Source organism: Pelophylax lessonae (genome assembly GCF_965119305.1).
Source record: "Pelophylax lessonae genome assembly, chromosome: 9".
Classification (NCBI taxonomy): Eukaryota; Metazoa; Chordata; class Amphibia; order Anura; family Ranidae; genus Pelophylax; species Pelophylax lessonae.
In genome coordinates this window covers 242,959,615-242,982,259 of record NC_138776.1, presented here as the reverse complement: position 1 = coordinate 242,982,259, position 22,645 = coordinate 242,959,615, and the positions used below count along the sequence as shown (strand labels likewise).

The following is a 22,645-nucleotide window of genomic DNA, read 5'->3' as shown; positions in this document are numbered from 1 at the left end:
GTAGCGATGGGGACTTGTTGTGCCCCATCCTATGCTAACCTGTACCTGGGGGAATGGGAACATAATATTATCACCAGTGAAGACTTGTCGATGTACTTCTGCCACGTACTCATGTGGCAGAGGTACATCGACGATATTTTCCTGGTATGGGACGGTCCAGTGGAACTCCTTGAGGAATGGCTCATAAAATTAAACCAAAATGATATGAATTTATATTTTACCATGCATCATGACCCAAAATCTGTGGACTTCCTGGATATCACTATTCACAAAAGTGATGAAGGCCATATATCAACAACCCTATTTAGGAAGTCCACAGCAGGGAATACCTTGCTGCATGCAGCTAGTTTTCATCCTGAGCCACTCAAGAGATCAATCCCATTTTCGCAATATTTACGAATTAAGAGAAATTGCTCCCTAGAAAGGGACTTTAGGGAAAAGGCAGGGGAACTTACACAGAGACTCCTCGAAAGAGGATATTCTAAGACGTGTCTTAGAAAAAACTTCAATAGGGTACAAATTATGAAGAGACAGGACCTACTTTTCAAAACCTCCAAAAGGGAAAGGGCACCTATAAAGAACCCACCTAGAATTATTCTTGACTACTCCAATGAACATACTGAAATTCATGGAATTCTCAAAAAGCATTGGGCAATATTGAGGGAAGATCCTATCCTTGAACAGATAGTAACTCCTTCCCCTGCTATCACATACAGAAGAGCCACCTCCATGATGGACGATCTAGTCCAAAGTGAATATAAGGGGGCAGAGAGAGGAGACCCCTGTCGCGACAAAGGGACATTTCCCTGCGGCAATTGTGACCAATGTAGGGTGATAGTCCGCTGCAAAAGCACCAAGCTCCCCAATGGTGAAATACATCATTCGAAACACTTCGTTAATTGTAAAACTAGGGGGGTCGTGTATCTGATGCGGTGTGAATGTAAGGCCTTTTATGTTGGTAAAACCAAACAAGAACTTGGGAAACGCATTAGCAAACATATGCAAAGCCTCGACATTGGCAATCTCTATTTGCCACTGGGCCGACACATGGCCTTCGCGCACAGATACAGGACCCCCAAAGTTACATTTTACGCCCTTGAAAGGGTACACATTCCGGCCAGGGGGGGCGATTGGAACAAGCAGCTTCTCCAGCATGAAATGCGCTGGATTACGAGACTTGGGGCAACGACCCCCCCTGGCCTGAATGAAACAGCTAGCTATAGACCTTTCTTGGAGGGATTCGTCTCAGGAAAGACAGATTAAGGATCTTCCCTTTGAGTAGCCCTTCTCCCCTTTTGTTTCTGAGATCTAGGATCGACTCCCCTTCATCTTTCATCCCTCTTGTCTCTTTTTTCCTTGCTTTCCCTCCTTCCCAAACTACCCTTCCTCCCCCTTCCCCCCTCTCCCCCCTCCCCCCTTTTTCCCCCCCCTTCTTCCCTTTCTTTCCCCCCCCTCCCCCCTCCACCTATTTTTCCCTCTACTTTATCTGCTCTATATGCTTTCAATGCTCCCTCTGATCAATTCAGAGCTATCCTTGGCGTCTCTTCCTCCTATCCCTTATCCCCCTGGAGGACTCTGACCTAAGCACTCTGAGGATGAATGCTGTTTGCATTTAGCCTCATCTTGGCTAAATGCATATCTCTTAGTGGCCTCTTTATATTTATTTTGATATATTTATGTATTTAATTGTTATATTATATTTTGCAACTCCAGTCATGTAATTGCATGATGCGACGAACATTTGTTTCTCCAAAAACATCCAATCAGGTAATTATCCTTCCACTTCAATCTAAAACCCTCCCTCCCCCCTCCCTTTCTTTTTCCCTTCCCGTCTCCCAGGGGGTCCACTGCCCGGCTGTCTGGATGTCATAATCATGTGATCTTATGTTTCCATATTTGTTCCTTTGGAGAGATATCCCGCAGCTGGGAGCCCGGCACGGGTGAGACTACTCTCCTTGGGACCCAAAATTGATTTTGGATGTCCCATCTTTCATCTGGAGAGCATATGCGTTATACAGCTGGATCAATTTCCTACAATCTCTGTGGGAATTCCATGCTTGAACCCCCGACCATCTAAGGGTTAAACGCCACCACCCGTGCCGGGGCGATATCTTATAAGATTTCCCCTTCTGTATCTACTAGGCCAAGTATCCATAATGAGAAATTGGCATCTCTTGAAACTTTCGTATAATTTTTATTATTATGACTCCGACATATTTATGGTTGGATCACACTTTGTTAAAACACTTCATTGTCCTATTTAGCATCCAAGATGTACCAATTATTAGAGTCAAGGGCGGGTATTATTATCTTGCCCCTTCTGCAAGTGAGGGCGGAAGTCCATCACCGCGGCTACGTCCCGTGAAGTGCTGGATTATACGCCCAAACCGGATGTGATGTCACCGTCCTAGACTCGCGGTATCTTACTCGAGATTAATCAGACGGAAATGATGACATCACTCTAAACCTCGCGATGCCCATTGGCAAATCACGGGCCTCGTTATGATACTTTAGGGAACGCCGAGAATCAGTCCGGTGAGTGATCTCTCCGTGATAGGACAGAATTGTCGTTCCTCCAACCCTCCCTACAGCTAAGTAAGTAATCTTTTTTAGGGGACTTTTTGATCGTTGGAATGCTTTGGGTACTTTCATCAAGGTGAACTTTATTTTATACCTTATACATATTTACTCCTTCAGATCTATGGGCGAACCCCACTAGCTGTATAATCAGCCGTGGGGGTTTTCATCCGTCCCCGCTTGGAAGACATTGTCATTGGGTGTCTGCCACCTCTTTTCATCCTACGGTATTTATATTTATACTTTTATTGGGGACACTCCTGCCATATACAATATCCTGGATAGGCAACCAGATAGATGCAATATAAAACTTTTTATATTTTAGACACAAGCATAATACCAATATCTATATTCAACCACTCTGGGACAAAAAGCACACCCCCAAGTAGATACTTCATCTGCTGAAGTGGCATTGGATTTGGCTGTTATTTACTCTTTATCTACACGGAGGTAAGATACCCCAAATAACAAAATATTTCCAACTGTGGATAATCTATATTTTGAGCTCCTTGCTCTCCAGTACTTCCTCGTTTTATGTCTTCCCCCCCCCCCCTTCTTCTCGTTTTTAGGGGTCACCATCTATTAAGTCCTAATAGGCACCTTTGGTTTGGGATAACCAAAGGTGACTGGAATCCTCTCCGTCACTTGAATGATCCCTTTCTTCCGTATTTTTTACACACCTATTCCCCCTTTGGATCATTACAACAGGTGAAGTGATCCGTAACTATATACTTAAGGGAATTCATCCTTGGAGTGAACTTTTCTGACACTGCATTATTATTTACAGGCTATAGAAAATAATACAAATACCTGATTCTAGCTCCCACCCTGCGGGACCCATACATATCTCCCTGTGGACAATATGAGCGGCTCCGGACATTTTCCGGTATGTGTACAACCCCCCCTCCCCTACCATCCTCTCTTCTCCCTTTCCCCCTCCCCCACTCCCTCTTCCTTCCCCCCCCTCCCCCTTCCCTCCTCTCTCCTTCCCCCTTGATATATTACCTCTTGAGATGGAACAACATGTTGTCGCATATGCAAAAACCTTGACATGATTGATGTAACACACTAATGTATGTTTTTGTATTTTTGCTTTTGTTCTCTTGGTTTCACTTTTGGCATATGATTATGCTTTCCAGGAAAACATACAGATTCCCTGAGGAAGATTTTGGTACTATACAAATTTCGAAACGCGTTGGACTCTGTCATGCATCTGCAACTGTATTGTATTGTACATTGAATGTATTATTACTGTTTGATTGATCTCTTTCATTCACATTTTTTTCAATAAATTGTTAAATATTTTAATTAATTCTATCTTTTTCGAAAGATCCTCATTAGTTACCTTTAAAGTCCCACCCTTCCAGGGGGTCATTCCCTTTTTCTTTATCAACTTATCTAGGGATTATGGTAACACAATATCTGAGAACTACCCACATACCTTTACATCCCATGAGAACCCTTACCCAAGTAGGCATCCCATGAGAACCCTTACCCAAGTAGGCATCCCATGAGAACCCTTACCCAAGTTGGAATCCCATGAGAACCCTTACCCCATCCAAGTTTAATTCCCCTTAATAAAAACAAAGCTGCAACAACGGTTTCTTGTCTCAAGGATGTGTGGGAAATCTGTGCGCCTGGCCAGCACGGTGGGAGATAACCATGTTCACCAGCGGCTCCTAGGGGGGTAGTGCTACACCAGATTTTAGCTGTACTTTAATTTTGAACAAGATCACCCTATACTGTAACCATGAATGGTTTCCCATAAAGAAACAACAACAGTCCCATTATTTTCTATTGCCTGTGGTTTATTATCATTGTAGTAAAGGTAAATGCATGCAGCAGGAAGGGGCAGGGAACAGGAGGGGTGCAAGTAGGCAGATTGGGTCCAAATGAGGCGAGGAAGGCGAAGGTTTATACTCTGCATATGAAAGGCAGTCTTCTCCAGCATTTGACAGAAACCCATTTTCCATCTGAACAAGGAAAAAAAAAAAACAAGAGTTATGTTAAACAGGGGCTCCGCTGAAAAAGATCTTACTATAGAGAATCTGGCTTATTTACATCTGCTTTACACTTTGAAGAGCGATCCACAGTGGATCACCTTTCATGCCAAACATCATGAAACTTGGAAGACTGGTGTGCTGACACTTACTGGCATACAGGAATTATTGGAAAGACAGCTTTGGAATGAATGAGAATTTTGCAGCAAAAACTGAATTTATATTTTTATACAGATCTTATTATTTTTATTAACAGATATGTAAACTGTAACAATAAATATATTTTACTACTCCCTTTTGGAGAGTATCACTTTTCATGCTAAACATTATGAAACTTGAAGGACTGGTGTGCTGACCCCTAGTGGCACAAAGGAATTATTGGAAGAACAGCTCTGGAATAAATGCAAATTTTGCTGCAAAATCTATTTTTTTTACATTTTTTACAGGTCTAATTTTTTTTTTTTTTTTATTTACGTGAATGTAAACTCTAATAATAATTATATTTTATTACTCCAATTTGGGGAATATCACTTTTAATTTCTTGGGGTGGATCACTTTTTATGCCAAACATCATGAAACTTGAAGAACTGGTGTGCTGACCCCTAGTGGCATAATGGAATTATTGGAATAACAGCTCTGGAATAAATGCAAATTTTGCTGCAAAATCTCTTTTTTTTTTTTTTAATTTTTAAAGGTATAATTTTTTTTTATTTACGTGAATGTAAACTCTAATATTAAATATATTTTATTACTCCAATTTTGGGAATATCACTATTCCTTTTTTAAGGTGGATCACTTTTTTATGCCAAACATCATGAAATTTGAAGGACTGGTGTGCTGACCCCTAGTGGCAGGTCTAATTATTTTTTATTTACGTGAATGTAAACTCTAATAATAAATATATTTTATTACATCAATTTGGGGAATATCACTTTTCATTTTTGGGGTGGGTCACTTTTTATGCCAAACATCATGAAACTTGAAGGACCGGTGTGCTGACCCCTAGTGGCATAATAGAATTATTGGAAAGACGGCTTTGGAATAAATGCTAATTTTGCTGCAAAATCTGTTTTATTATTTTTTACAGGTCTAATTATTTTTTTTTTTTTATTTAAGTGTAGGTGAACTCTAATATTAAATATATTTTATTACTCCAATTTGGGGAATATCACTATTCCTTTTTTAAGGTGGATCACTTTTTTATGCCAAACATCATGAAACTTGAAGGACTGGTGAGCTGACCCCTAGTGGCATAATGGAATTATTGGAAAGACGGCTTTGGAATAAATGCATATTTTGCTGCAAAATCTATTTTATCGTTTTTTTTACAGGTCTAATTATTTTTTATTTACGTGAATGTAAACTCTAATAATAAAGAATATTTTATTACATCAATTTGGGGAATATCACTTTTCATTTTTGGGGTGGGTCACTTTTTATGCCAAACATCATGAAACTTGAAGGACTGGTGTGCTGACCCCTAGTGGCATAATAGAATTAGTGGAAAGACGGCTTTGGAATAAATGCTAATTTTGCTGCAAAATCTGTTTTATTATTTTTTACAGGTCTAATTATTTTTTATTTAAGTGTAGGTAAACTCTAATAATAATATATATTTTATTACTCCATTTTGGAGAGTATCAGTTTTCATTTTTTGGGGTGGATCACTTTTCATGCCAAACATCATGAAACTTGTAGGACTGGTGTGCTGACCCCTGATGACATAAAGAAATTAGTGGAAAGACAGCTCTGAAATTGTGGAATGTAAATTTTGCAGCAAAAACAGATTTTATATTTTAAGTCTATCTGTTTTTTATTTTTAATAATGTGTATGTAAACTCTAACAATAAATTATTTTTTTATTTTTGCTCCCCTTTTGTCTGTTAAATATACCATTGACAGTGTTTTATTACATAAAAAAAGAAAAAAAAACAAAAAAAAAATATAGCTGTCATCCAGCCAGAAATCTTGTGAGCTGCTATTTTCCTGTACTTTCTACCTATGGACCGATATTAATTAGCATCTCCATAGACTACAAAACACCTTGCCCATTATGGAGAGTAGCGGGAGGCATTAACAGAGAATTACATAGTCCTAACACACTCACTGTCTTGGGGTGACAACTGTGCTCAGTATGGTTGTCACTTTCGGACAGGAAGTGCGTTAATGGCAGGATGACCAGGTTAAAATAAAGGGAAAAAAAAAAAAAACCGAATGCAGCCACCACATCTAGGGAACATGTAAGCTGCAATACTATTTTTGGCCTTTAGATATGTAGCACCCTCCTAAGTAGGTGCTTGTGAGAGAATATAGTTTTTGACTATTTCTGCCAGAGGAGCAGAAGGCAAATCTATATTGCTTTCTGTCTAGCAGAGAGCAGGATCTGCTAGAGAGGTCTGCTCAGTGTGTGATTCATGGGGTCTAGAGAGTGTTTCACACTGGTCCAATAGGGAGGCATGTTGGACAGTGGGAGGAAACCTGACCAATGGGTACATAGGCTTTGATACAGTTGATTGGTGGAGGACCTGGTGCATTCTGGGATACTGTATAAAAGCCAGGAGCACATGGGCTTCGGAGTCCCGGAGGGAGGGTGGCGGCTGCCTCCTCCTCTGTAGCAGTGGCACGTGGCATCAGGAGGTTGTCCTGAGGTCAAGGAAAGCTGACTAAGGGGGAGGCACTGGAGACCCTAGAAAAACAGTATTGTGATCACAGGGGATCGTGTCAAGGGGCCTGACCTGAGGTGGGCCAGCAGAGTAGGATAGTCAGAGGACGGGTGTCAGTGGTCAAGGAAGAGGATGCTAGGAATGTATCCTGAAGGGAATTTAGTTCATCAAGTCATCTGGATAGAGACTTAACCCCAAATTCACCTAAGTAGCAGGGTGAATCAACAGCCTGGCTGTATCGAGAATTAGAAGTCCTCCATCTTGTGAATAGTTACTTTGGAGTATCCCACTATTCCCTTCTCCCATCCCTATTGAAAATAAAACACCAAAAACAACTACATACCCCTGGACTGATCATTGGCTGAGCCAAGAAATAAAGTGTTAAATTGTGAATGCCAGCATTGCTAACGGTAACCCAGGGGGACCCGAGAGTGTAATATCCAGCAGTCCTCAAGGGGCAGTGCTACAGATACAGTTTAGTGTATTTTGGTCTTGGAGTTGTGCTTTAAAAAAAAAAAGTAACAGAGCATTGCCCATAAAGGACAAAAGAACAAGTTCAGGTAACTCCTCCCTCCCCAGCAACAAATACTCACCTTTCTTTCACTCCATCACCTGTCCGCTCAGATAACAGGAGGTAGAGGAGGAGGCTCTGTGTAAGGTCCAGGTTCCTTGAGTCAGAGCTTACACAAAACTATGGAACCCACCCGTACCCATGTAGCAGTGCTGGTCCAATCACCAAGCTCTGTCACAATGAGTAAGTCAGTTGCTCTACAGCCTGGAAGATATAGGGATTTTCATTTCTTCCGGGAGGTGAACAGAGTGTTGGGGTAAAGGGTAGGTGAGGAGTATGTGCTGCTGAAGATGGGGGGATTAATGAGAACTTGTTGTAGTTGGAGACCAGTGGTTGGTTTCCGTAGGAGACCAGAGGTTGGTTTCTGTAGGAGACCAGTGGTGGATTTCTGTAGGAGACCAGTGGCTGGTTTCTGTAGGAGACCAGAGGTTGGTTTCTGTAGGAGACCAGTGGCTGGTTTCTGTAGGGGACCAGAGGTTGGCTTCTGTAGGAGACCAGTGGCTGGTTTCTGTAGGAGACCAGAGGTTAGTTTCTGTAGGAGACCAGAGGTTGGCTTCTGTAGGAGACCAGTGGTTGGTTTCTGTAGGAGACTCAGTGGCTGGTTTCTGTAGGAGACCAGTGGCTGGTTTCTGTAGGAGACCAGTGGCTGGTTTCTGTAGGAGACCAGAGGTTGGCTTCTGTAGGAGACCAGTGGCTGGTTTCTGTAGGAGACCAGAGGTTAGTTTCTGTAGGAGACCAGAGGTTGGCTTCTGTAGGAGACCAGTGGTTGGTTTCTGTAGGAGACCAGTGGCTGGTTTCTGTAGGAGACCAGTGGCTGGTTTCTGTAGGAGACCAGAGGTTGGTTTCTGTAGGAGACCAGTGGCTGGTTTCTGTAGGAGACCAGTGGCTGGTTTCTGTATGAGACCAGTGGCTGGTTTCTGTAGGAGACCAGAGGTTGGTTTCTGTAGGAGACCAGTGTTTTTTTTTCTGTAGGAGACCAGAGGCTGGTTTCTGTAGGAGACCAGTGGTTGGTTTCTGTAGTAGACCAGAGGTTGGTTTCTGTAGGAGACCAGAGGTTGGTTTCTGTAGGAGACCAGTGGCTGGTTTCTGTAGGAGACCAGTGGCTGGTTTCTGTAGGATACCAGAGGTTGGTTTCTGTAGGAGACCAGAGGTTGGTTTCTGTAGGAGACCAGTGGCTGGTTTCTGTATGAGACCAGTGGATGGTTTCTGTAGGAGACCAGTGGCTGGTTTCTGTAGGAGACCAGAGGTTGGTTTCTGTAGGAGACCAGTGGTTGGTTTCTGTAGGAGACCAGTGACTGGTTTCTGTAGGAGACCAGTGGTTTATTTCTGTAGGAGACCCGTGGCTGGTTTCTGTAGGAGACCAGAGGTTGGTTTCTGTAGGAGACCAGAGGTTGGTTTCTGTAGGAGACCAGTGGTTGATTTATATAGGAGACCAGTGGTTGGTTTCTGTAGGAGGCCAGTGGTTGATTTATATAGGAGACCAGTGGTTGGTTTCTGTAGGAGACCAGTGGCTGATTTCTGTAGGATACCAGAGGTTGGTTTCTGTAGGAGACCAGTGGTTGATTTCTGTAGGAGACCAGTGACTGGTTTCTATAGGAGACCAGTGGCTGGTTTCTGTAGGAGACCAGTGGCTGGTTTCTGTAGGATACCAGAGGTTGGTTTCTGTAGGAGACCAGTGGTTGATTTCTGTAGGAGACCAGTGACTGGTTTCTATAGGAGACCAGTGGCTGGTTTCTGTAGGAGAACAGTGGCTGGTTTCTGTAGGAGACCAGAGGTTGGTTTCTGTAGGAGACCAAAGATTGGTTTCTGTAGGAGACCAGTGGCTGGTTTCTGTAGGAGACCAGAGGTTGGTTTCTGTAGGAGATCAGAGGTTGGTTTCTGTAGGAGGCCAGTGGTTGATTTATATAGGAGACCAGTGGTTGGTTTCTGTAGGAGGCCAGTGGTTGATTTATATAGGAGACCAGTGGTTGGTTTCTGTAGGAGGCCAGTGGTTGGTTTCTGTAGGAGACCAGTGGTTGATTTCTGTAGGAGACCAGTGACTGGTTTCTATAGGAGACCAGTGGCTGGTTTCTGTAGGAGACCAGTGGCTGGTTTCTGTAGGAGACCAGAGGTTGGTTTCTGTAGGAGACCAGTGGTTGGTTTCTGTAGGAGACCAAAGATTGGTTTCTGTAGGAGACCAGTGGCTGGTTTCTGTAGGAGACCAGAGGTTGGTTTCTGTAGGAGACTAGAGGTTGGTTTCTGTAGGAGACCAGAGGTTGGTTTCTGTAGGAGACCAGAGGTTGGTTTCTGTAGGAGACCAGTGGCTGGTTTCTGTAGGAGACCAGAGGTTGATTTCCGTAGGAGAACAGTGCTTGGTTTCTGTAGGAGACCAGTGGTTGATTTTTCTAGGAGACCAGTGGTTGATTTCTATAGGAGACCAGTGGTTGGTTTCTATAGGAGACCAGTGGTTGGTTTCTGTAGGAGACCAAAGATTGGTTTCTGTAGGAGACCAGTGGCTGGTTTCTGTAGGAGACCAGAGGTTGGTTTCTGTAGGAGACCAGAGGTTGGTTTCTGTAGGAGACCAGTGGCTGGTTTCTGTAGGAGACCAGAGGTTGATTTCCGTAGGAGAACAGTGCTTGGTTTCTGTAGGAGACCAGTGGTTGATTTTTCTAGGAGACCAGTGGTTGATTTCTATAGGAGACCAGTGGTTGGTTTCTGTAGGAGACCAGTGGCTGGTTTCTGTAGGAGACCAGAGGTTGGTTTCTGTAGGAGACCAGTGGCTGGTTTCTGTAGGAGACCAGTGGCTGGTTTCTGTATGAGACCAGTGGCTGGTTTCTGTAGGAGACCAGAGGTTGGTTTCTGTAGGAGACCAGTGGTTTTTTTTCTGTAGGAGACCAGAGGCTGGTTTCTGTAGGAGACCAGTGGTTGGTTTCTGTAGGAGACCAGAGGTTGGTTTCTGTAGGAGACCAGAGGTTGGTTTCTGTAGGAGACCAGTGGCTGGTTTCTGTAGGAGACCAGTGGCTGGTTTCTGTAGGATACCAGAGGTTGGTTTCTGTAGGAGACCAGAGGTTGGTTTCTGTAGGAGACCAGAGGTTGGTTTCTGTAGGAGACCAGTGGCTGGTTTCTGTAGGAGACCAGTGGCTGGTTTCTGTAGGATACCAGAGGTTGGTTTCTGTAGGAGACCAGAGGTTGGTTTCTGTAGGAGACCAGTGGCTGGTTTCTGTATGAGACCAGTGGATGGTTTCTGTAGGAGACCAGTGGCTGGTTTCTGTAGGAGACCAGAGGTTGGTTTCTGTAGGAGACCAGTGGTTGGTTTCTGTAGGAGACCAGTGACTGGTTTCTGTAGGAGACCAGTGGTTTATTTCTGTAGGAGACCCGTGGCTGGTTTCTGTAGGAGACCAGAGGTTGGTTTCTGTAGGAGACCAGAGGTTGGTTTCTGTAGGAGACCAGTGGTTGATTTATATAGGGGACCAGTGGTTGGTTTCTGTAGGAGGCCAGTGGTTGATTTATATAGGAGACCAGTGGTTGGTTTCTGTAGGAGGCCAGTGGTTGGTTTCTGTAGGAGGCCAGTGGTTGGTTTCTGTAGGAGACCAGAGGCTGGTTTCTGTAGGAGACCAGTGGTTGGTTTCTGTAGGAGACCAGAGGTTGGTTTCTGTAGGAGACCAGAGGTTGTTTCTGTAGGAGACCAGTGGCTGGTTTCTGTAGGATACCAGAGGTTGGTTTCTGTAGGAGACCAGTGGTTGATTTCTGTAGGAGACCAGTGACTGGTTTCTATAGGAGACCAGTGGCTGGTTTCTGTAGGAGACCAGTGGCTGGTTTCTGTAGGATACCAGAGGTTGGTTTCTGTAGGAGACCAGTGGATGATTTCTGTAGGAGACCAGTGGTTGATTTATATAGGGGACCAGTGGTTGGTTTCTGTAGGAGGCCAGTGGTTGATTTATATAGGAGACCAGTGGTTGGTTTCTGTAGGAGGCCAGTGGTTGGTTTCTGTAGGAGGCCAGTGGTTGGTTTCTGTAGGAGACCAGAGGCTGGTTTCTGTAGGAGACCAGTGGTTGGTTTCTGTAGGAGACCAGAGGTTGGTTTCTGTAGGAGACCAGAGGTTGGTTTCTGTAGGAGACCAGAGGTTGTTTCTGTAGGAGATCAGTGGCTGGTTTCTGTAGGATACCAGAGGTTGGTTTCTGTAGGAGACCAGTGGTTGATTTCTGTAGGAGACCAGTGACTGGTTTCTATAGGAGACCAGTGGCTGGTTTCTGTAGGAGACCAGTGGCTGGTTTCTGTAGGATACCAGAGGTTGGTTTCTGTAGGAGACCAGTGGATGATTTCTGTAGGAGACCAGTGACTGGTTTCTATAGGAGACCAGTGGCTGGTTTCTGTAGGAGACCAGTGGCTGGTTTCTGTAGGAGACCAGAGGTTGGTTTCTGTAGGAGACCAAAGATTGGTTTCTGTAGGAGACCAGTGGCTGGTTTCTGTAGGAGACCAGAGGTTGGTTTCTGTAGGAGATCAGAGGTTGGTTTCTGTAGGAGGCCAGTGGTTGATTTATATAGGAGACCAGTGGTTGGTTTCTGTAGGAGGCCAGTGGTTGATTTATATAGGAGACCAGTGGTTGGTTTCTGTAGGAGGCCAGTGGTTGGTTTCTGTAGGATACCAGAGGTTGGTTTCTGTAGGAGACCAGTGGATGATTTCTGTAGGAGACCAGTGACTGGTTTCTATAGGAGACCAGTGGCTGGTTTCTGTAGGAGACCAGTGGCTGGTTTCTGTAGGAGACCAGAGGTTGGTTTCTGTAGGAGACCAAAGATTGGTTTCTGTAGGAGACCAGTGGCTGGTTTCTGTAGGAGACCAGAGGTTGGTTTCTGTAGGAGATCAGAGGTTGGTTTCTGTAGGAGGCCATGGTTGATTTATATAGGAGACCAGTGGTTGGTTTCTGTAGGAGGCCAGTGGTTGATTTATATAGGAGACCAGTGGTTGGTTTCTGTAGGAGGCCAGTGGTTGGTTTCTGTAGGAGACCAGTGGTTGATTTCTGTAGGAGACCAGTGACTGGTTTCTATAGGAGACCAGTGGCTGGTTTCTGTAGGAGACCAGTGGCTGGTTTCTGTAGGAGACCAGAGGTTGGTTTCTGTAGGAGACCAGTGGTTGGTTTCTGTAGGAGACCAAAGATTGGTTTCTGTAGGAGACCAGTGGCTGGTTTCTGTAGGAGACCAGAGGTTGGTTTCTGTAGGAGACCAGAGGTTGGTTTCTGTAGGAGACCAGTGGCTGGTTTCTGTAGGAGACCAGAGGTTGATTTCCGTAGGAGAACAGTGCTTGGTTTCTGTAGGAGACCAGTGGTTGATTTTTCTAGGAGACCAGTGGTTGATTTCTATAGGAGACCAGTGGTTGGTTTCTGTAGGAGACCAGTGGTTGGTTTCTGTGGGAGACCAGTGTTTGGTTTCTGTAGGAGACCAGAGGTTGGTTTCTGTAGGAGACCAGAGGTTGGTTTCTGTAGGAGACCAGAGGTTGGTTTCTGTAGGAGACCAGTGGTTGGTTTCTGTGGGAGACCAGTGGTTGGTTTCTGCAGGAGACCAGAGGTTGGTTTCTGTAGGAGACCAGTGGTTGATTTCTGTAGGAGACCAGTGACTGGTTTCTATAGGAGACCAGAGATTGGTTTCTGTAGGAGACCAGTGGCTGGTTTCTGTAGGAGACCAGAGGTTGGTTTCTGTAGGAGACCAGAGGTTGGTTTCTGTAGGAGACCAGTGGTTGATTTTTCTAGGAGACCAGTGGTTGATTTTTCTAGGAGACCAGTGGTTGGTTTCTGTAGGAGACCAGTGGTTGATTTCTGTAGTAGTGGATTTGGTACTTACTTGCTGTGTTTAGGGCAACACACCATTTTCCTATCAATTTGCGCTGTCTGCAGCCAAAGTTGGTATAACACAGTCTTCTTCCATTAGCATCGCGGTATCTGCGTAACTGCAAGAAGGATGTAAAGAAAAACATTTATGCCAGTCCTCATAAACATAAATTATAATATAATAATGCCTTTCTACAGAATGATTACAACACCTCTTATTGAAACTTCTTCCTGTTCCATACTGTTTTAGCACCCTCCTAGGTAGGTGCTAGGTTAAAAGCTTTGTTATGCTCCATCTGCTTATCAGGGAAGCCTGATATAGTAGTTTTGCCTGTTGCATGTGTCCAGGTGTGAGTCACTTGGTCTGAGGGAGTGTCCACACTATATCCAATAGGGGGGGCTGTTGGACAGTGGAGGAAACCCAGCCAGTGACACACAGGATTTTATGACAATCCCAGTGGGAGGGCACAACCGCAGTGCATCCTGGGATTGATCATAAAAGCCAAGGGCACATGTGACAGGGCATCTTTGGCGGCAAGCAGAGTCCCAGGAGGAGGGTGACGGCTGTCTCTCCTCCTGCAGTCTGAGGAAGGTGGTCACAGGCAGTCGGCCTAGTGAACCAGGTGTGGAGCTGAGCCTTGAGGATCCTGGAGAGCTGACAGTGGAGCTGCAGGCAGAAGTCAAATGGGAAAAACAGTGTCCGTGAGTACCATGGGGCTTGCCAAGGGGTCTGCCCAGGAAGGGGGACCACTCCAGTGAAGTCAGAGGGCAGAAGGTCAGCTCACACAGTGAGCAAGAGTAAAGGGGGTGCCAAGTAAAACCCTGAAGAGTAAAAGTAAAGGGGGGTGCCAAGTGGGGCCCTGAAGAGTAATTCACTACATAGTTTGCCTATCAAATACTTCACTTTAGTGGCAAGGTGAAGCAGCGACCTTGCCGCACTCAGTTCAGCGAGAAGTCCTCCAGTTGTGCATAGTTCATCAAGTTGGAGTATCCCTCTCATACCTTCTCCTATCCCAGTTCTAAATAAAAACACAAAAAACCAACATCCCCTGGACTGTTCCATTACTGAGCCAAACACTTAAAGTACTAAGAATTCATAAGTTGTTGCTATGGGTAACCCAGGGGAATCCGCTTCAAGAAGCTCCCAAGGGAGTAGTGCTACACTAAGAAGACAGAGTAGGGGAAGGCTAAGTCATGTAGCTATGTGTGCAAATGTCAGCCTTAGCTATTGAACTCTGTAAACAACAGATTTATTTTTTTTTCAAAAGAACAGCTTACAGTAAACAGGTAAACACGCTAAGCCTGCAACAAACCGAATTGTTCTGTCTAACAGATCACGTTAAAACCAGAGTGCACACATTTGCAAATACAGTATATGCATAAGCTGCAGGGATACTTCATGGCACCCCAGTGTACTGCAGTCCTAACTCTATAAATTTTGAGAGTCTCCAAAGTTGGAACACATACAGTATATAATAATAGATCCCCTCCTTAAAGGTAATGGGATGCAATGGACACCCAGCAAGAGCACAATGGCAGCGAAGGTATCCAACACATCCCCTCACCAATTACCAACAGTACAAACCAATGGCAACCACCCCAATCAATAACTGGCCTTCACAGCAAGGAGCACATGGAAGGGTGACGGGAGTATTCTGCTACATGTCACTAGTGCTGGCAGTGATCAGGACTGATCCTGGTAACACTATGTTTTTGGGAACACTATGCATTTGGAGACACCAGTATAGTTCTGACTGCAACCAGGATACGGACCTGGACAGACACTATACTAATAACCAGGTCTTTTTTTTTTCAGGGGAAATGTGGGGAAACGCATTTACGGCACCTCTAGCATTGGATATATATAATGCCAAGGGGTGCTAGGATGTGCTGGGGGATCTATTTTTGCTGCGTAGGTCTATTGCTGCTGGTGAGGGGATTCTATTGTTGCTCAGGGGGATTTTATGTTGCTGGGGGTGATGATAGAGATATACTGTTGAGGGAAGGATCTATTAATGCTAGCTGCTGGGAGATCTATTGTTGCTGTTGGAGTCCTATATTGCTAGGGTGGATCTACAGTATTGTTGCTGGAGGTTTTTTGTTGTGGTGGGGTCTATTTTTACTGGGGGATTCTGTTGTAGCTTTTGGGGTTTATTGTTGCTGGGAGTTCCTATTGTTGCTGGTGAGGGGGGGTCTGCTGTTGCTGGGGGATCTATCGTTGCTGGGAGGATCCACCGTTGCTTGAGGAATCTATTGTTGGTGAGGTGGATCTATTGTTGTTGGGCAGATCTATTGCTGCTGGGGGGTCTATTGTTGCTGGGATTAGACTATTGTTGCTGGGGGGGGGTCTATTCTTGCTGGAGGGGGTTTATTGTTGCTGGCTGGACCTATTTAACTTCCTTTTAATTAGCAAATTCCATACAAACTACTTAGTACCAAAAAATAATTCTTGGTTATGTATTCTCTAAAAGGGGCGGTAGGGGTGGAACCAAGGGAGGATGCTAGGAGGTTGGCAGGGGGTGGAGACAAAGAGTGACCCAGAAGGGGGCGGGGAGTACCTGCACCAATTCTCTGAGAAAAAAAGCCCTGCTAATAACGGTGCTGATCAGTAACTTATAGTGTGACCACACCGCTCAAGTTTTTGAAATGGGAATGAGGGACACCTATTAGCAAACTATGTAGTCATAGGACACACCCCCCTGTCACGCCACTTAAAGGAAAAGTATAAAAAAAATGATTTAAATTTACAAGTGTTTTTTTTTTTTTTTTTTTACCACTACTATTCCTTTATACTGGCCTTTGATGCAGTAATTTAGACATTGGATAAAAAGACTATTTGAAATAAATAATGCATTTTATATACAACTATATAGATAAAACCAAAATGAGGGCCAAATAAGGGGGAAAGAGGGACAGAGGGACTTTGTTCCCAATCAGGAACAGTTGGCAGCTTTGAGAGTGTGACTATGATAGTCCATGAATATAAAACAATTATAATTAAAATTTATAAAAATGTATAATTTTGTTTTTTTATTTAAGAAAAGGTAATTTAAAGTAGGCAAAACTTTTTTTATATGATTTTAGATTATAACCCCTGTTAATTTTTTTTTTTTTTGTCATTTGTGCCCCATTGCGGAGATTTCCTGTCCCATTGCCAAACAGCAAGTGAGAGGAAATCCTTGTAAAGGGAATATTTTGTGGACCCCCCCAGGACACCAAAACTTATTTCCCCCTCTATTACTTTTCAGGGGACAGCCCAAAATTTGGGATATTCTTTTACTTTCACTTTCAATGATAATGGTAAACAGGGCAAAGAGAGAGGATGAATCTCCCTAACGGGGGGCACAAACAGCAATAAAAACCTGACAGGGGTTCTATTCAGGGCCGGATTAAGAGCATCATGGGCTTGGTGCTGAGGATTTTGAAGGGCCTTAAGGGCCGTGCCTTGGCATGCACCCAGAGGAGGAAGGGTGCAGCCATGCATGCCTAATTAAACATGGGATGCTGTCTCTGAAGCCCATAAACACATCCATGCATCGGCAACTGTCCCTCCTTGTCCGGCCTTCGCGCTGTGTGGGGAGGTTCTGAGGGTGCTGCCTGGGGAAGCGAGCATAGAAGCCAGACTTCTGTGTTTACAAGTGACATAAGAGCGGTAACAGTGAATATGGCCAACCCGGGGCCTATATAAAGGTAGGGGCCTGGAGCTGCAGCTCCAATAGCCCCTACGTTAATCTGGCCCTGGTTCTATTCCCTCTCCACTCTATCCAAAGCAAAAAAAAAAATTGCCTTTAGTTATACTTGAACTTTTGTTCATACATACAGCACTTCACTTCACTAAATGTGACTCACAACAAGCAGATGAAAGCTTTGAGCCTTTAATTTCTAGGTTGGAAGCATTCTTCTTTGGATAAGTGACTGGAGACTGCAGTCCTGCCCAAAAGCACTCAGAAAAGTCAGCTAAATCTGTTTGCAGGTAATTGCATGAAACCCAATCAGGTAAATGGAGACTTTTTATCAGGGGCGTAACTACAGGGGTTGCAGGGGTTACAATTGCAACCGGGCCCCATACTCCAGGGGGCCTGTGCGGCTCCCCTGTACACCTGGATAGGAGGGGCGGTGGGGGCAGCCTGTAGAGAAATCACTGTCCTCCTTTTTCCTCCTGTAGCTGCAGGAGGAAAATGGTAGAGATTGGTTCCTCTGTATGCTGCCCCCACCACTCCTCCTATCCAGTTCACTTGTGTTCTGCTGTCTCTGGGCCCCTGTGTGCCCCACTGCCCCCCCCCACTGTGCTGCCCCCCCCCCCCCCCACTGCACTCCCTTGGCTCTCCTGCCGGCTGCTGTAGGGGATGAGTCACAATAGAGAACCAGGAAGGGGTCGGTAAATATGTAATTTACCAGCTCCTTCCTTTTCTGAATGGACAGAGTCATAGTCAGTGACATTGTAAAAAAGATAAAATAAAATGATAAAAAAATAATACAATTAAAATACCAAAAAATAAAAACTACTGACACCAGTGGGTGAACTTCCAGGATCGCAAAGGTCACACTTGCAACCGGGCCCTGGCATTCCACCAACGTGGGGAGGCCCTAAGATGGCAGGAAGGGGGCCCACTGCAGAACTTGTGAAGGGGTCCCGCTGTGGGACCGTAATAAAGGGCCCTGCAACTAGAGTAAAGAGCCGCAGGATCAGTGCGAACAGCCCCAGGCTTGAAGGGAAGGGCCCCGGCCACGGGTCCGGGGGGCACTTAATGGTTTCTTGCACCGGGGCCCTGAAGGTTCTAGTTATGCTTCTGCTTTTTATCAACCACAATTTTTCTTGAATAAGTGGTTCAAGGACTGAAAACAATGAGTAAAGTGATACTTACAAATGGTTTCCAGACACCGATCCATACAAGCTTCTGATTATAGCGCCGAGCGAAAGCCCTCAGTCGATAGTTGACACGGGAATTTGGTATAGAACACAGATTTCCTCTGTTACATTTGCACACACGCTGGGGAGAGAACACAAAAGTGTTATTCTTTATTGTACATCACAGGACACAGAGCCACCATATTATTTTTAACTCAAACGGTTATGTGCCACCTACAGGTGATTGGACCTGAGAGCCACCATATTATTCCTTACTTATATGGTTATGTGCCACCTACAGGGGATTGGACCTGAGAGCCACCATATTATTCCTTACTTATATGGTTATGTGCCACCTACAGGGGATTGGACCTGAGAGCCACCATATTATTCCTTACTTATATGGTTATGTGCCACCTACAGGTGATTGGACCTGAGAGCCACCATATTATTCCTTACTTATATGGTTATGTGCCACCTACAGGTGATTGGACCTGAGAGCCACCATATTATTCCTTACTTATATGATTTGTAGGTTTTTGTGGATAGGACCAAGTAGGATAAAAATGAGCACCAGCATCCCAAATAGTCTATGGTTCAAAAAGTTGTGGGGAGCGTAATAAAGTGCTTTTAAAGTGCTCAGACACTTAATGACAAAATATTTTTTTAAAAGATATATTATTTACGAAAGGAGTATAAAACATTCTATACAACCAAATGTTCAGCCAGCAAACTAGCGGTTAAACCTGCATTGACAACAGCATCATATCAAATAAGGCCCTAAGGCATTAACCTACTGCGTGAACTGTAGCACCCTCCTAGGTAGGTGCTAGGTAAAAGCATTGTATGCTCCTTCTGCTTATCAGGGGAGCCTGATCTATTAGGTTGCCTGTTGCATGCTCCCAGGTGTGATTCACTGGGTCTGAGGGAGTGTCCCCACTGTATCCAATAAGGGAGCTTGTTGGACAGTGGAGGAAACCCAGCCAGTGACACACTGACTTTTATGGGAGTCCCAGTGGGAAGGCACTCTTGCAGTGCATCCTAGAATTGCTCATAAAAGCTGGGGGGACATGTGACAGGGCATCTTTGGTGGGAAGCAGAGTCCCAGGAGTAGGATGACGGCTGTCTCTCCTCCTGCTGTATGAGGAAAGTGGTCATAAGCAGTCAGCCTATTGAACCAGGTGTGGAGCTGAGCTGCAGAGGATCCAGTAAAGTTGACGGTGGAGCTGCAGGCAGAGTCTTCCATTGTCCGTGAGTACCAGGGGACTTGCCAAAGGGTCTGCCCAGAAAGGGAGACCACTCCAGTGAAGTCAGAGGATCAAGGGGTTAGCTCACACAGAGTGTCAGAGTAAAGGGGGTGCCGTATAGAACCCGGAAGTGTAGGGACAAAGGGGTGCCAAGTAGGACCCTGAAGAGTGATTCCCAGTACAGTACAGTTCATCAAACCCTTCTTCACTTTAGTGGCAAGGTGAAGCCGCGGCCTTGCCGCATTCAGCTGTATTCAGAAGTCCCAGCCATTGTGCATAGTTTATTCAGTTGGAGTATCCCACTCATCCCTTCTCCTATCCAAGTTCTAAAATAAAACAACAAAACCAAATCCCTTAGACTTTTTTCTGACTGAGCCAAGCACTTCGAATATGCTATATTGTCAAGTTGTTGCTATGGGTAACCCAGGTAGATCTGTAACCAGCAGCTCCCATGGGAGGAGTGCTACAGAACAATCCTCCATCCGAAGCCTCTCTCACAAAAGCGTGTCAACACAAGGTGTCCACACCAGCCTAGATGACAGAAGGGTGGGTTGGGGAGGAGGAGATGTATGACCGGATGGAGCATGCACTGGTTGGAACAACAAGAGGGGAAAAAGTCCCTGACTCCACATACACACGCAACACCCCCAGAAGGATGGTGCCCAGGTCCCCATCATCAGAGCACCACAGTCACAGCTGACATGCAGCACTCAGTCTGGTGGCTTCCTAGAGCACCTCGGGCGTCCGTATGGGGTCCCATGATCATACAGATAGTTCACACCAACAGGTGCCAAGTCCCCTGTGTCAGACCCAATGACAATGAAAGGGGAAAAAGAACACCATTGAATGCTATGTATTATTAAATAGGAACTCTGCATGAAAAATCCACACAGCTTATTCACAACAATAAGGACATATACCAAAAATACAAAAAACACACAGATAAATTATTTCAAATATATTTCAACGTTTAGAGCAGGGGTGGGGAACCCGCGGCCCCCAAAGCCATCTGATCCGGCCCTGCCATTGGGCTGCCTCCAGAGGGGAAGGGGAGGGGGAGCGCCTCCTGATTACACACAGAGCGGGTTCCTCTGCTTACCCGAAGCGTGAGTGATTAGTGCCCCCCATCAATGCAGAGTGATTAGTGCCCCAATCAATGCAGAATGATTAGTGCCCCCCATCAATGCAGAGTGATTAGTGCCCCCCATCAATGCAGAGTGATTAGTGCCCCCCATTAATGCAGAGTGATTAGTGCCCCAATCAATGCAGAATGATTAATGCCCCCCCCCATCAATGCAGAGTGATTAGTGCCCCCATTAATGCAGAGTGATTAGTGCTCCAATCAATGCAGAGTGATTAGTGCTCCAATCAATGCAGAGTGATTAGTGCCCCCCTTAATGCAGAGTTATTAGTGCCCTCCATCAATGCAGAGTGATTAGTGCCCCCATCAATGCAGAGTGATTAGTGCCCCCATCAATGCAGAGTGATTAGTGGCCCCCATCAATGCAGTGTGATTAGTGACCCCCATCAATGCAGTGTGATTAGTGACCCCATCAATGCAGTGTGATTAGTCCCCCCATCAATGCAGAATAATTAGTGCCCCCATCAATGCAGAGTGATTAGTGCTCCCCCTAATGCACTCTGCATTGATGGAGGCACTAATCAATCTGCATTAAGGGGGGCAAACCTGGAAAACCAGTTGCCAGTAGCAACATCATCAATACCAGCTAACATCACACACCTCACCAAAGAGAAGCAGTTGCAGCCATCACATTAGGGGTGAGTTAATTAAATGTTTGACCAAATATACCAGGCACATTTTTAAGTTGATAATTTTGTACGGCCACCGAATGATTTTAAAAATACCCAAATGGCCCTCGGCAGAAAAAAGGTTCCCCATCCCTGGTTTAGAGGAAGTAGATATAAACATATTACAAATTTCTGCAGGGACGTTAGAAATAGATAGAATAGACCATCTATACCTAGAAAGGTAAGGAAGGATGATGGTAGAAACTGAAATATCCTGGATTAAACAAAGAAATTAGCTATAAACCCTTCCTGTAAATACAAACCTACTTTGTTTAGGATATTTGGTAGCCTGTAAAAGTATATTAACTGGGTCTCAACTTGTAGTAATCTCCTGTCTATGTCAGCCCCCCGTTCATGTTCCAGGACATGTTCTAGGGCAGTGTTTCTCAACCCTTTTTCTGTCAAGACACCCGTTAAAATGTTGCACAATCTCGAGGCACCCCATTCTAAAATGTAAAAACTTAAATTAAAAGTTTTACAAATTGAAGCAGCATTCACACACGGGACTCCCAACATTAGAGATGATTTATTCCTAAAACTTCAATGTACCTTTGCACACTGGTACTGACTAGCATTCCAGCTTTTCTCTTCTGCCCCAGTTCCTCTCCCACAGTCAGCTAACGTGACCCCAGTGTTGACAGAGAGGGGCAGGTAAGGGGCAAACAAGGATGTTCTCAGGCGCCTGGCATCCTTCTTATCAACCTATGCCATCATCAGTTGTTGGGACACTAGCAGCTGGCCAATAGGGATAATCGAACGGTTCGGGTCGACCATCGGTTCGACCCGAACATTGGGTGTTCGAAATTCAGCCGAATTCCAAACTTTTTGCGGTTAAAGTTCGGAATTCGGCCACCAGAACTGACCAAAATGCAATGGGACAGGAACTGGGCTTTAAAAGCCTGTGATTGTCCCAGAAACATCAGTAAAAGCCAATTGAGGGGGCAGGAGTCTGCTAGGAATGTAATTGGAGTGACTACGGGGTCCAGAGGCCAATCAGGAGTGAATACGCCCCTCAGTATATAACATAGCCCCGCCAAACCTCTAGCACTGTAATACAGAGGCTGTGGAAGAGAGTGGAAGCATTTGTGTTTCTCTTGCTGCTTGTAAAGCTCCAGTGTCATTTTGCAAT

The 22,645-nt window shown here is 44.9% G+C and overlaps 1 protein-coding gene across 1 annotated transcript in view; it reads right to left on the bottom strand.

Moving 5' to 3' along the window:
- Positions 1 to 4,370: 4,370 nt before the first annotated feature.
- LOC309564342 (uncharacterized protein) overlaps positions 4,371 to 22,645 on the bottom strand; it is a gene marked incomplete at its 5' end in the record, with an annotated part of 150,245 nt that continues 131,970 nt past the window's right edge. The window contains 3 exons of the mRNA XM_082268968.1: positions 4,371 to 4,550; positions 13,625 to 13,730; positions 18,477 to 18,602. Coding sequence (XP_082125094.1) covers positions 4,492 to 4,550; positions 13,625 to 13,730; positions 18,477 to 18,602 — 291 coding nt within the window. The 3' untranslated portion in view covers positions 4,371 to 4,491. The remainder of the gene's footprint in view (positions 4,551 to 13,624; positions 13,731 to 18,476; positions 18,603 to 22,645) is intronic.